This window comes from Netta rufina (genome assembly GCF_964035555.1).
Source record: "Netta rufina genome assembly, chromosome: 11".
Classification (NCBI taxonomy): Eukaryota; Metazoa; Chordata; class Aves; order Anseriformes; family Anatidae; genus Netta; species Netta rufina.
In genome coordinates this window covers 19911822-19924115 of record NC_140134.1, presented here as the reverse complement: position 1 = coordinate 19924115, position 12294 = coordinate 19911822, and the positions used below count along the sequence as shown (strand labels likewise).

Genomic DNA, 12294 nt, shown 5'->3' with positions numbered 1-12294 from the left:
AGAGCGAACGAACGGCGCTGGGGCCGCTCGCTGCCGGCCCGATAAAAATGGCACCTTGCCCGAGCCTCCGATAAATCACCGGCTCCATTCGGAAAGGAGTTTTCTGCGGTAATTAATGAGCCAGTATAAAGACATTAAACGGAGGCTGTGCGGTGATAGAAAGGCTTGTCATTCACCGAGCCATCTTCCCCCATGTGAATAACCACGAGGGAACAAAGGCCAAACTCCTTATAGACTGAAGTGCGCTATCTCTGATAGCTGGGAATGAAGTAATTCGCGGGGAGCAACAAAGGCGCGGTGCAACGCATTAGTAAACTAATTACAAGAGAGCTGGTAAAAACAGATGCTGAAAATTTTAGAGCTATTATTGGAGTGATTGCCGGCAGAAAAATGGGGGCTGACGACAAAAAAAAAAAAAAAAAAAAATTAAAAAATGCATCTCATTTAAAATTCATTAGCCTGTAAATCAGGCCGGCTCCCTGTCTGCGAGCAGGGCTTGATGGCATTTCCGTGGGCAGCGGTGATGAAAAGCTTCCTGCCCTTCTCTCCAAATTCCTCCGTTGCCTCCGGAGGTGCCAAAATGCCGCGTGAGCCCCTTCCTGAGCCCCAGAATTTGGGGTCTGCAGTGCCCCGTGTGCTCTGAGGTCTGAGCGGGGCTGCTCTGACGTGCTGCAGCGGGGCAGGGCGCTGCCTGGTGCTGTTTTGCCCTCCTTGTGCCGTGCTCAGGGGGCTCGCTGCCTCTTGGGGCCAGGACAAAGCAGGATTGCTCGTCCCCACTTGGGACCAGAAAGCAGCTGGCTGTGAACAAAGTGGTCTGCGGCCAAAAGCGGCTGTGCCGGAGCCTCCTCTCCTACCATCTCCCGTCAACATTTGGGAGCGGGATGGGAAACATCATTATCGTGCAACAAATCAAAACGGTAACCATGTAATTTGTCTTAATTGTCTGTGTCGGAGCAGGGAAAACACGAGGCGCTCCGGATGGAAACCTGGCAGGAGAGAGCTGCCTGCTGGCAGCACGCTGAGCCGAGCCCAGCCAGCCTCCTGCGGGCTTGTGGGACTGCTTGCCCTTCGTCTTCTCGGTATTTCAGGGCTCCTGAGTAGGATAAATCGTAGGTATTTTGCAAATGTGCTGCAGAGGAGGGCGTGGGAGGCGGCGAGGTCCCGAAGGAGACGATGCTCGGAGCGGGGTGAGTGCCACAGGATGGAGCGGAGGCACCTTGTGGTGCTGCTGGAGGGGAGCCCAGTGCCCCACGGGGGAACCTCCTGCGTTTCTGGGGTTTGCCCTGCTCCAAAATTGACCCCGCAGAAACCCAGCAGCCCTCCGTGCTTCGTGGCTGCCCCTGGTGCCTGCCCGCGGTGCCGCTGACAGATAACCTCCGCCTGAACCGCGGGATTGCGAGCCCCATATGCAGTCCGCCCGAGCAAATTAAGAGTTGTTTATGACATTTAATACTCCCCCTTCCCTCCAGCAGCAGGGCAGCAGGACCACGGCTTTGGCTTCGCAAATGGTCGCCTCAGGACACACTAAATGCTGTCACGAGCCAGAGAGCAATTTCGGCTTGAAAAATTACCGCAATCGCGCTCCCTGATAAAGGTCTCTCCCAGCGCCGCCTCCCTCCCCGCCAGAAACTTCTTCTCTCCCCAAAACCAATTCAGGAGCGCTGAAGGGGCTGTTTATTAGGCGATTCCCCTGCAAAACAGGGTGCTGGAAGACGAATCGCCACCCTGGGCTGCCTGCCGTGCTGCTCAGTGTCACAGGTAACGCGATGGGATGACGGGAGCACTGCGTGTTCAAGGGAGCCTCGCGCGGAGCATGGAGCTGCAGCTCAGGTCATTTTGTGCGTTGTGCAAAAATTCAGGAGCCCCGCTCGCAGATATTTGCCTGCTGGTGGGCTCGAGTCACGAAGCAGTAGGGTTTTTTTTTCCCTGTTGCACGTTGCCCCCATGGGCAGCTGCTGTGCGGTGCCACGAGGCATTAGCTCACTTGTCTCCCTTTCATCCCCATCTCCAGGGCTTAGGGCAGGGGAAGAGAAGCAGGCCAGGTGGAAACTTGGTTCCTGAGCCAGAGGAGTCCGACTGATGTGGCATCAACCTCGTTTAAATGATTTCTCTCAGCTTTGATTGAGGACGAGTGAGTGTGACCACAGCAGAGAGCCGAGGATGCGAGATGCAGAAGCGCGGAGAGCCTGGACCATCCGTGCTGCAGGGGGAGAAAGGGACAGCAGAAGAGGAATGAGCATTTATTTGCAAACGTTGCAAGCAAAAGGCATGCAGCTCTGACCCTCTTTCCATCTTCATCTGCCTGGCACAGGGTGAGATGGGGCTTCCCCCCTCCGTTTTCTCTCCACGTAGACTGAGCTGCGTTCCCCCAACATCTCTGCCTGGCTTCAAACTCTCCCGAGCCGTGCAGCCTGATTTCTTTTTGAGATCTGAGGCCCGGCGAGGACAATGGAGATTTGGGATTTTCAGCCCTGTGATTAGTGGGCAGGGGCAGAGGGGGATTTACCCTTTTCTGGGAGCCGTGCAGGCTGTCCTTGAACACTTCCCTCCCTTTCCAAAGCCGAGAGAGAGAGAGAGGGGGGCGATTTTTCTTCCCTCGCCGTGTGAGCGAAGGCCCCCGCTCCTGCTACTCCTGGCGAATTAAATAGATAAATGGGCGGCGCTGTCGTTCACGCTCCACGGTGCACAAAGCAGTTTGCATTCACACCCCGGGCTGCTGGCAGCTCAGCAGCAGCCCCGCACAATGGCACCATTCGCCACGCGGGGCCGAATCGCTGCCTCCGCAGCTGGGGCGGCCACCGGGCTGCGGTGACACGGGCGGTTTCAGCATTGTTGTAAAAATGCATCTTAAAAAGAAAATAAAATAGAGAAGATCAAGTGGTTTTTTTCTCTTTAGGGTTTAGAGAAGCATTTCTGTTTGAGAGCAGGGCACGGAGAGGGCAGGATGGGGTTTGTGGTGTCCATATTCCCCCTTTCTTTTCTGCCAGCTCCTTTTTCCAGGCAAATCCTCAATTTTCAGAGTGTGGAGAGGAGCACGTGAAGTGACCTCTGTCTGCTAAGTCTTCTCCTGCCGACTTTCTTGAAAAAACTCCCCAGCAGGTCGCTAGCTTAGTGGTGGAGGTGTCCTAAGATGAGAGGGGATGGGAGATGAGATCCCCCTGCTCGCTTTGGGGCTGCAGTCTCTCTGGGGAAGGAGCTGCGGTGCCAAGCAGGACGGGTTTTTAATAAATCTCGTGGATCCAGCCAAGGGCTGCTTCTGCCGGAGCTGTGAGCCTGATGGGAGAACAGCTCGGGTCTGGGTTTAACTGGAGGAGTGGCTCCTTGCGTTTTAAAAACAACCCGGACTGCTGCCAGCCCACGCAGAAATTCAGTTTTTATTCGCAAGTTGGAGATTTTAGCATGAAAATCAGCAGCTGTACCAGGATAAACCATCGGGATGGAGCCGCTCCTGGGAGGGGAGGGCTCTGCCTGTGGCTTTTCTCTCTCCCTGGGCCAGCCACGTGCCTCCCAGGCTTCGTCTCCATCAGCTGTAACGGAGCTAACGAAGCCTGCCCTCCTCGGCAGGAGCATCTGGGAGCCCAGGTACTGCGGCCGTGTCCCCGTTAAACTCTCTTGTTGCCCGCACTGCGTTAACTCAGAGGCATTTTAACCACGTGCTCCATTAGAAGAGGCCTGAATTTAACAGGCTGGAGGCAAAAAAGTGAAGAAGGGGTCTTTGCTTGCGGGCTGTGCGGTGGTGAGGATGCTCAGCACCTCCCCAGCATCCTCCTGTATCGCAGCCAGCTGGGGCATCCCTTTCCCCACAAGTAATTTGGAAGCAGAAAGCAAAGTGCTGCAAAACTCACCAGGCTTCCCCGGTACTCTCCTACCACCGTGCTCGGCACCGAACCTTTTAAGTCTTCTTCCTCCCCTTGCGCCTGCACTTGATGATAATGTTTGCGTTTTAATGATTCCGGCAGGCCTGGGATTTGCTTTGACACACCAAGATAATGTTTTCTTTTTCTATATCAGATCTAGGTCAATCTCTGGCTTAGCACTAATGCTGCGCCGAGCGAGAAAGGATTGGCCGCTAATGGTTTCAATTTAGTTTTTCGTGGAGTAAAGGAAATTTCACTCAATACCTGTTTTCGTTTTTATTCCGTTGGCCTTTCCGTGGCATCCGTTAGGCTGGGGAGCTGTTTGCTCTTTGATTAGAGACCCAGCAAAGCTGTTTGCCTGAAGAAATCTGCTCGGAATATGGATGAGGATGGACGCTCACCTGCGTGGTGCGCGCGTGGGGACTGCGTGGTGGTGAAGGTGAGGCAGTGGGACACCCGTGGGCTTCTCTCTGGGGAGGAGAACCAGCCACCCAGCCCCATCCTAACCAATTTCCTCTGTGGTTTGAGATGGGAGAAGTGGTAAAAGTGGTAAAAAGCAGCTCATCTGCCTCGCGCTGCAGAGCTGCCCAGCTGGCATCGCTGCTCAACGTCTCAAGGAGAAGGTGCACCCATGCGAGCGATGTGGGAGGGCTCCTATAACCATCCCCAGCTGCTGCAAGCCTTCTCCTGTCAGGTTTGCTTTTTTCTCTCCCTGCTCCGTGCCAGTCTGGGTGTGCCACAGCCAAAATCCAGCTGCGGTGGCAGCAGAAGCACTGAGACAGCGCGGCTCGGAGCTCCAGCAGCATGGATTCAGGTCTGATCTCAGGGCTTGCCGACACCTGGAGCTGTAAGAGGGCAATTTAATGCAACAGGGTGACAGACACCTTGTGTGAGGATGGTACAGAGGGAGCTGGGGCAGCACCAGTTCCTCCACTGCCACGTGGCTGCTGGATGAGCAGAGCGATGGGCAACGCAGGCAGGTGGAGCAGAGGCTGCCTCCCCGCTTAGGAGCTCACGGGGGCGAGGGGCTGCTGTGGTTGCGTGTATTTATTTTTAAAATGATTCTGGCCATTAGCACAGAGATTAGATGCGGCTCCCTGGCTGCTGGCCAGCCCCACCGGGCTGGTGTGGGCTGAAACAAGAGCACCCAGCTAAAAACAGGAGCCCCGGCGTTTTCTGCTGGAAGACGAGTGCCAAACGGGAGCGAGCACTCCTGGATGGGTTTGTTGCAGTCAGCTGCAGCTCGTGTAAAAATCTTACGGGGATCAGCAGAGATTGAGACCCTCTGAGCATTGCCCTGCCGTGCTCCTGTCCCTCTCCCCTTCTCCTCCCATGATTTATGTCCTGGCTGAGCGCGGTGCCCAGGTAATCGCTCGCCTTCAACTTTTGGCGCTGCTTTACAGGAGGTGCCACGAAAGCCTTTGTCTGTGCAACTGTAAATAAACTCGTAAAGCCGTGTTAAAAATAGCGTTTTGTAGCTCGGCGCATGAATATTTAATGCATCTTCTGCAAACCAGCTGGTCTTGGCAAGGGTCACAGTGTTTCCTAGGCGTTTAACATAAAACTGTGCTTCAAAGCCACATTATAGGGTCGTTGAAGAGTAATATTTTACTTAACATCCTCATAACTGAATTATTTATAACTGGCCATGTTTTATTCATGATAAATATTAATACTGGTGTCTTTAAGAGGAGAGGTTATCGCTGCAGTTTTACCTAGAAGAGGTGATATTATGGAAAGAAAGGGGCGGCGATGAATTCTGCAGCCGGCAGAGCAGCGTCTGTGCTGGGGCTGCTCTCATTCACACCTCCCTCTTCTTATCAGCCCTGTCAGCCACCAAAAAACCTCGGCGCTGAGCATCTGGACCTTTGAAAGGAATTTTCCTGCAGGCGTCTGAATCCCAGCTTTTTTCTTTTTTTTTTTTTTTTTCCCTTTTCCTTTATTAACGAGCTTTGTGCCACTCTCGTTAATTCTAGGATTTGTTTCTTGGTGAGAGCCCATCAGCTTTGGGCTCAGGATGCTCGCCCTGACCTGGACCTCCGAGGGGCAGCCTTGATGTATTCTGCAGCTCCCTCGAGCCCCCGTGCCGTGGGGACCCCCGGCCACCCCACGGCTTTCAGCAGCCCCCGTTAATTTGGCGAGGGGATTGCCTGGTTTGGGGGCTGCCTTTGGGCTCGAGCTTGCATGGCTGGGTGCTCTGGGCCACGAACAGTCCCATTTCCAGGCTGAATCTGTAAAACCAGGGTAAATTGCCATTGCTCTGCCCCTTACCGGAGGGAATATTGCGTTCCCTTTCATCCTGGGAAAGTCAGATAGGTTTGTGCTCGGTCTTTTCGCCTTGTGCTGCCTCGTGCACCCCTGGCAGCCTGCCTGGAGCATGGCGCAGGGCTCTGCCAACCCAAAAACCCCAACGTGGGACCGTGGGCACGTTTTTAGAGCTGCAAACCCTTCCCAACCCCACGGCCGTGCCGAGGCTTCGCTGCGCCTTGTGCCATCAGCTTAACAAACCCGTGGCAAGCGGGCTGGGAGCGCCGGGTCGAGGAGCAGCGCGGGTTAATGCACCACATATTTAATGTATGATTGCTAATGGCCCCCTCCCAGCTGCCCGAGCCCGACTGGAGCTTGCAGCTGAGTGATTCAGCTGCCCTGACACACACGCAGCTTGTCCCGAAGCCCAGGTACATTCATTACTCCTGGCGTGTGTAAAAGGGGACGAGGCTTTCTCGCTGGGGAGAGGCATCATCGGGCTGGGCTGGCGGAGCAGGGGGGCTCTCTTGGAGTTTATTTTATATGATAATGCGAGAGATCTTCCCGAGGATGCGGCGCTGTAAATGAATCACGAGCTAAATAACCACCAGGATGTTTATTAGCCTCGAATATGTTTATTGCCGAGTCAACAGGCAGCACCTTCCAATTAATTAATAGTAATAATTACTGTATTATTTATGGAGCTCTACCAGCGTGCCAGAGCCTTTCTGCACGGTGCTCACAGCTGCGGCTGTGCTGAAACGGGTTCACTTTGTGTTTTTTTCTGTGCTCAGCTCTGTGTTCACCCTGAGTGGGGTTTATCCTTTACCAGGGGGGTGGTCCCAGCCCCAAAAGCTGCGGTGGGCTGAGCTGCTGAGCTCTGGCAGCCCGCTTGTGGTGCTGCTGGCAGCCTGGTGCTCTGCAGCGTGGAGATGTGACCATGACTTCCATCATGCTGCAGGCAGGGCATGCGGTGAGCCGAGCAGAGATGGGGATCAAGTGCAAACAGCCTGCTCTTCTGCCGGGGCGGGTGCCTGAGGGTCCCATTTCCCAGCTCTGGGAAACTTCCTCGGTCCTGCGAGGTTGCTGCCGATGGCTCTCCTTTCACACCTGACCCGTTTTGTCTCTCTCTGTGTCTTCCAGCCATGTCCGACTTCCACGTCCACCCGCAGAACGCGGTGGTGGAGGAAGGGGGCGTCGCGAGGTTCCAGTGCCAGATCCACGGCCTGCCCGAGCCCGTCATCCTCTGGCACAAGAACCGCATGCCGGTCAACACGGACAACGAGAGGTAGGACATGCCCAAAGCACGTGCTGCTGTCCTTTCCCTGGGCAGAATTACCCTCAGGGGTCTTCTACGACATGACTGACCTGGGCTGAGACTCTTGGCCAACATTTCTGTCATGGAAGACTTTAGGTGAATGTTATGGGTTGTGAGGGCTCCTTCTGGCCATGCAGAAAGGCTGCGTTTCCCAAGAGAGCTAAATAAACCCTATTAGATGATTTTGGAAGGGGTAGAAGCTTTCAGTGACCTCCCCCAAGAGGAGGCAGCCCTCCTCCAGGTTGCCCCCCCAGCCTGAAGAGCCCCCACAGCAGTCCTAGGAGACCCTGGAGCGACTCCGGCACCCTTCATCCCTCTGTGACTCCCTTTTGAGCACCTCTTCCCACACCACAACCACAACACGGCCTTGCAAGTGGCTCCCAAAACTGAACTACACCACGACCACCAGACCTTCCTTCCCGGGTGAGCTCCCTGAATGGGTTACAGCAGGGAGGCTCCGCGGAGAGCATCCTTCCCTACAGTGTCCTGCAGCGAAGCCCCAGCCGCCCCCTTTCCGCAGCCGAGGCCTGGGGCGGCACGTCCTCGCTTCCTGTGTTTGACAGCCTGCTCCCTCCACGTCGGAAACCTCACCGGGCCACGGTTTGATCCTCCGAGCAGGGTACAGGTGGCAGGAAGCCCGTGCTCCGTGCCGGCAGCCTCCGGCGGGCCCAGCTGCAGCTCGGGGGCCGCACGAAAGCGATGGCAGGAGACCAGGTCGCAGCGCGCCCCCATCGCCCGCTGGTGTCTGCCCGTTGGGGATAAGCGAGAGCAGGAAGCCGTAAATATTTTCCTGGAAGCCCCTATTCTTGAAACAGAACCCGCTGGGGTTCTTCGGAGGCAGGAGAAAAACGTGAGGCTTGGAACAATGCCTGACCTTCTCAGCGTCACGGTGAACTTAGGGTAGGAAGGCCCAAGAGGCCCAGCCTCACGGTGGAAAACTGCAACTGGCAGGTTTTGTTTTTCCCCGTGTTTTTCGTCTGAGCTTTTTTTAGCCCAGCACAAGGTTAATTCGTCAAACTCGGTCTCCTCTCAAGGCTCCTCAGTCACACGAGTGCTGAGCCGGGGATGTGGCAGAGCAGGGCAGCTGGTACCAGGTGGTATCAGCAGGAGTAAAGGGTGTGGAATTGAGCCTGAGACCAAGACCAAGGAGGAAGAGCCGGATAACCCCAAGCTGTGCCCATCCCACTGCATCTTCTCTGGGGCCAGGAGCTCACCCAAGCCCTCATGGACACGGTCTAGGAGCAGCTTTCCTAGTTTTCAGTGTCCTGATTTTGAACAGGCTTTCTGCAGGAGTAAACTTGTAGTGAAAGGGTTTTATTGTTAGCTCAGTGGATTAATCTCTGCCACCAGCGGGCCTGGGTGATGAGGGTTGCTCCTCCAACTGAATTGGATTTCTGCATTAATCACGCCCGGTGCATTTCTGCGTATGAAGTGTGGATAAATTTGTATGCCGAGCCTTGCACTCGGAGGCTCTGAAGGCAGAATAATAGCTTTGGAATTGAATCTTCTAATGCTGTGGGCAGATTGTTAACAAAAATGAAGGCTTCTTGTGGTATAATTCATCCAAAACAACGGGCGTTTTAAAGTCCCGGAGAGATTGCAATCAACTTGGGGACGTGTAAGGCTGATTGCTGTCACGCTGCCACCGACACCGCGCGTTTGGCACCCGGCGCAGGGAGCAGGTTATGGGCACTTAACCATATGCTGATCTGGAGCAAGGTATTCTTCATCTTCCCGACGGAAATGGATTATTAACTCATCACGGCGGAACGACAGAGCACCGAGCCATTGAAACACGCAGTTGCCAAGCAACCCGTAATGTATGGACACGTATAGATGTGTGTGTGTGCACGTGTGCTCTAAGTGAGTCTGGTTTGTATATACAAAATATTTATATTGATGTATGCCCACACAATATCTGTTTTAAAGACACTTTTCCGTGCATTCGAGGTTTTGATGCTGCTTGGGTTTGAGTCCTGTGTTGGACCTGGAGCACACAGTTCCCCCGTGCTTGTCCATAGACTCACGTGTCAGCTGTCTTCACACGAAAATGCACTTCCAAAGCTTTTTTCCAAAGCTTTTCCACGAGTTAAATAAGAAGCAGCTACTTCGTAGCCTTCCATCGAAAGCCATCCTTTCCCAAGGATGCATCAGAAGATGAAAAAAGGAATGTAACCTCCGTAAAAGAAGAGCAGAGGCTCAAATATCCAAAAAGCAAACAACCAAAAAGCAAACATGCTGGGGTCTGCATCATCTGGGTGGTAGCAGCTTTTCAGCTGCTTTGTCATCAGCTTGCTTTCCCATCGTGTCCCGCCTTGCAAGTCTTCATTTCTGCTTTTCTCTTCCCGCAGGTACACGCTGCTTCCCAAGGGGGTTCTCCAAATCACGGGGCTGAGGGCAGAGGACAGCGGGATTTTTCACTGCGTCGCTACCAATATTGCTAACGTGAAGTTCAGCCGGGAGGCCAGGCTCACTGTGTCAGGTCAGTACCAGCCCTGACTGCCTTTCCCTCCTCCTGCTGCTCTTCTGGACCAGGACAGTTTAGCTTTGGGCTAATCACACCGAGAAAAGTTCCTCTGTCCAGCAATAGCACGTTCCTCGCGCTGTATTGTTATTAGTTCCTGCCACATCGGTCCATTTAATAGCAGAGAAATTCATCTCTTTGCCTCTAAATTAGTGCCAGTTTCTGGGGAGAGGGAGGACGGTGTGAACATGAGTTACAGCAGCTTTGCTTTAAATAAATTCTTTAGGAAATGCGGAAGATGCATCATCTCCTTATGAGACCTGCCCGCTCTGGAAGTAATTGCAGCACATGGGGTGATCAATTATTTATCTAATCGGGGAGTTATGTTCCATAGGCCGTGAGCATTACCCTGCAGCCAAAGTGGGCTCACCTTTCTTTGGAAGATGAGGAGGAGAAACCCTGAGCACCCCAGGCTGGATTTGGGCTTGGTTCTCCGTCCGTGTTCCAAGTTATTGGCTGAAAACAGGTTTTCACCTCGGAAAGCTCCAGCTGAAGAAGTAGCAGTACCTTTTAGTCCCTCTCCAGAAACAGGTCCCAAGCCACGTACCTCCTGGTTTTTAGTGTGCTGTGCAAGCAAAGCAAAGCATTTCACACCCACGCTTTGTTTGTGTACAAGTTAGATGGGTTTGGGAGAGCACGCACGGACCCTTTGCATGCAGCCAAGGGTCCTCCTCCTGAGCTGTGCCAGGCTGGCCTCTGCTAAATGGAGAAAAAACGTGTGAAACAGGGGAAGCCGAGGAAAAAACGATGCTGTGCACATCGCCTGGTGGGGAAAGCAAGCAGCTTAGCTGGCTCTGAAAGACCTGGGAGCTCCTGCTGCCTGTTAGCTTGCTGTTCTCTTGATCTATGTGAACAGTAGCCACATGCTGGGGGGGAACGTGCAGTGAGTTACCGACGTGCTGAAGTTCTTTGTGTCAGTTTTCTGCTCTGAGTTATTGTTCCTGGCGGGGCAAAAAGTGCTGGTTGTTGTCAGCTGACCATCCCTCATCCCGAGTGGATATTTTCCAGGTTTCCTGTCTGTGCAGTGCTTGTGGTTTTTCTCTTCCTTAAGGCAGTCGGGCAATGAATACGGGCACGGTGTGTAAGTGTGTAAGTGTCTGAAGGGCTTGGACCGTGCTTCAGTCACTGCGTGTGAGCAGAGCTGCAGGAACCACACACTTGCACGCTCTCAACCTGTTGCAAACACCTTACCCTCTTCAGACGAGGGTTCCCTGGCTGGGACAGCAACCTGAGCAGTTGTTTGACCTGCAGAAAGCCTCCCTGGGGTGGGAGAGGAGGAGGAGGAGGCTGACTGCTGCAGGGGAGGAAGGAGCCTGCCCGCGGCACTTCCCTCCCTCTCCCAGCACAGATCTGTCTTCCAGCCCTACTGATTGATTATTTTCAAGTGCCTGCTTAGCGGAGCTGCTCCCAGGGGGCTGCCTGCCTCTCTGCACTGACACCTTTTCAGCACGAGCCGCGTCTCTCTCTGCTGCTGTCCTTTTGATCAAGATCTAACAGCCCGTGCCAGCGATGCTCCCATCCCTCCTAGAGTGCCTGACGGTGCCGGGGACCTCCCCACCCTCACCAGGATTGCTGCTGGCAGAGCCCCCGGGGACTGCCTGCATCATTAGAGGCTTTTTCCCTTTCGAAATAAATCCCCCCCCAGCTTGCCCAAACCCCTGTCGTGCTCCTCCAGCAGCACCTGCCTACTGAAAACCCCTCGTTTTCTCACTCCTCCCTTCCTGCCCCTGCACCAAAGAGTGTCCTGGTAGGAGAAGGAAACCTCCCCAATGCTCAGGGGGCAGCTGCATCCTTCCTGGGTCACCGTCCCTTCTGGGGACCTGCAGGAGCTGCCACTGCCACCAGCATCGGGCTCGGCAGCGGTGGAAATGCAGGTCCCAGGGATGGACAAGGTTTGCCCAAACTCAGGGAGCTGATCCCACACCCAGGAACCCGCCTGCATATTGAGGAGCGTAAATCAAAGCGCGTGATTTTTGTTGTTGGCCAAACAGGGAGTTTTATAAATCCTGCTCTGCTCCCAGCTCCCGTCTGCCGATCTTCTTGGGTGACCTTGGGCATTTCATTTCATTTTTCAGCGTTTTGAAATACTGCAATCAGTGTATAATACGATGATAATATCGTGTTATTCTAAGCGTGGACGTTTACCATTGTGATACAGAACAATAAATTTACATGGCTTTTAGAGGCACGCCGAGGTACCGAGGGGGGAGGTATTGTTTTTCAGATCCCTTGGGGTTAAGCAGCCGGTCATATGAATTTATTGTGCATTCTGCTTCTCATCAAAAAATCTGCATTTTATGGCTCGCGGTGAAATGCGTTCGGCGAGAGTCAGCTCTTAAGTCACGCCG

General features: G+C 54.0%; 1 protein-coding gene across 1 annotated transcript in view; it reads left to right on the top strand.

Moving 5' to 3' along the window:
* The window catches only part of IGDCC3 (immunoglobulin superfamily DCC subclass member 3), a gene marked incomplete at both ends in the record, with an annotated part of 79166 nt that overhangs the window by 38206 nt on the left and 28666 nt on the right, over positions 1 to 12294 (top strand). Inside the window, 2 exons of the mRNA XM_084293547.1 lie at positions 7248 to 7392; positions 9774 to 9904. Of these exons, the coding sequence (XP_084149673.1) occupies positions 7248 to 7392; positions 9774 to 9904 (276 nt within the window). The remainder of the gene's footprint in view (positions 1 to 7247; positions 7393 to 9773; positions 9905 to 12294) is intronic.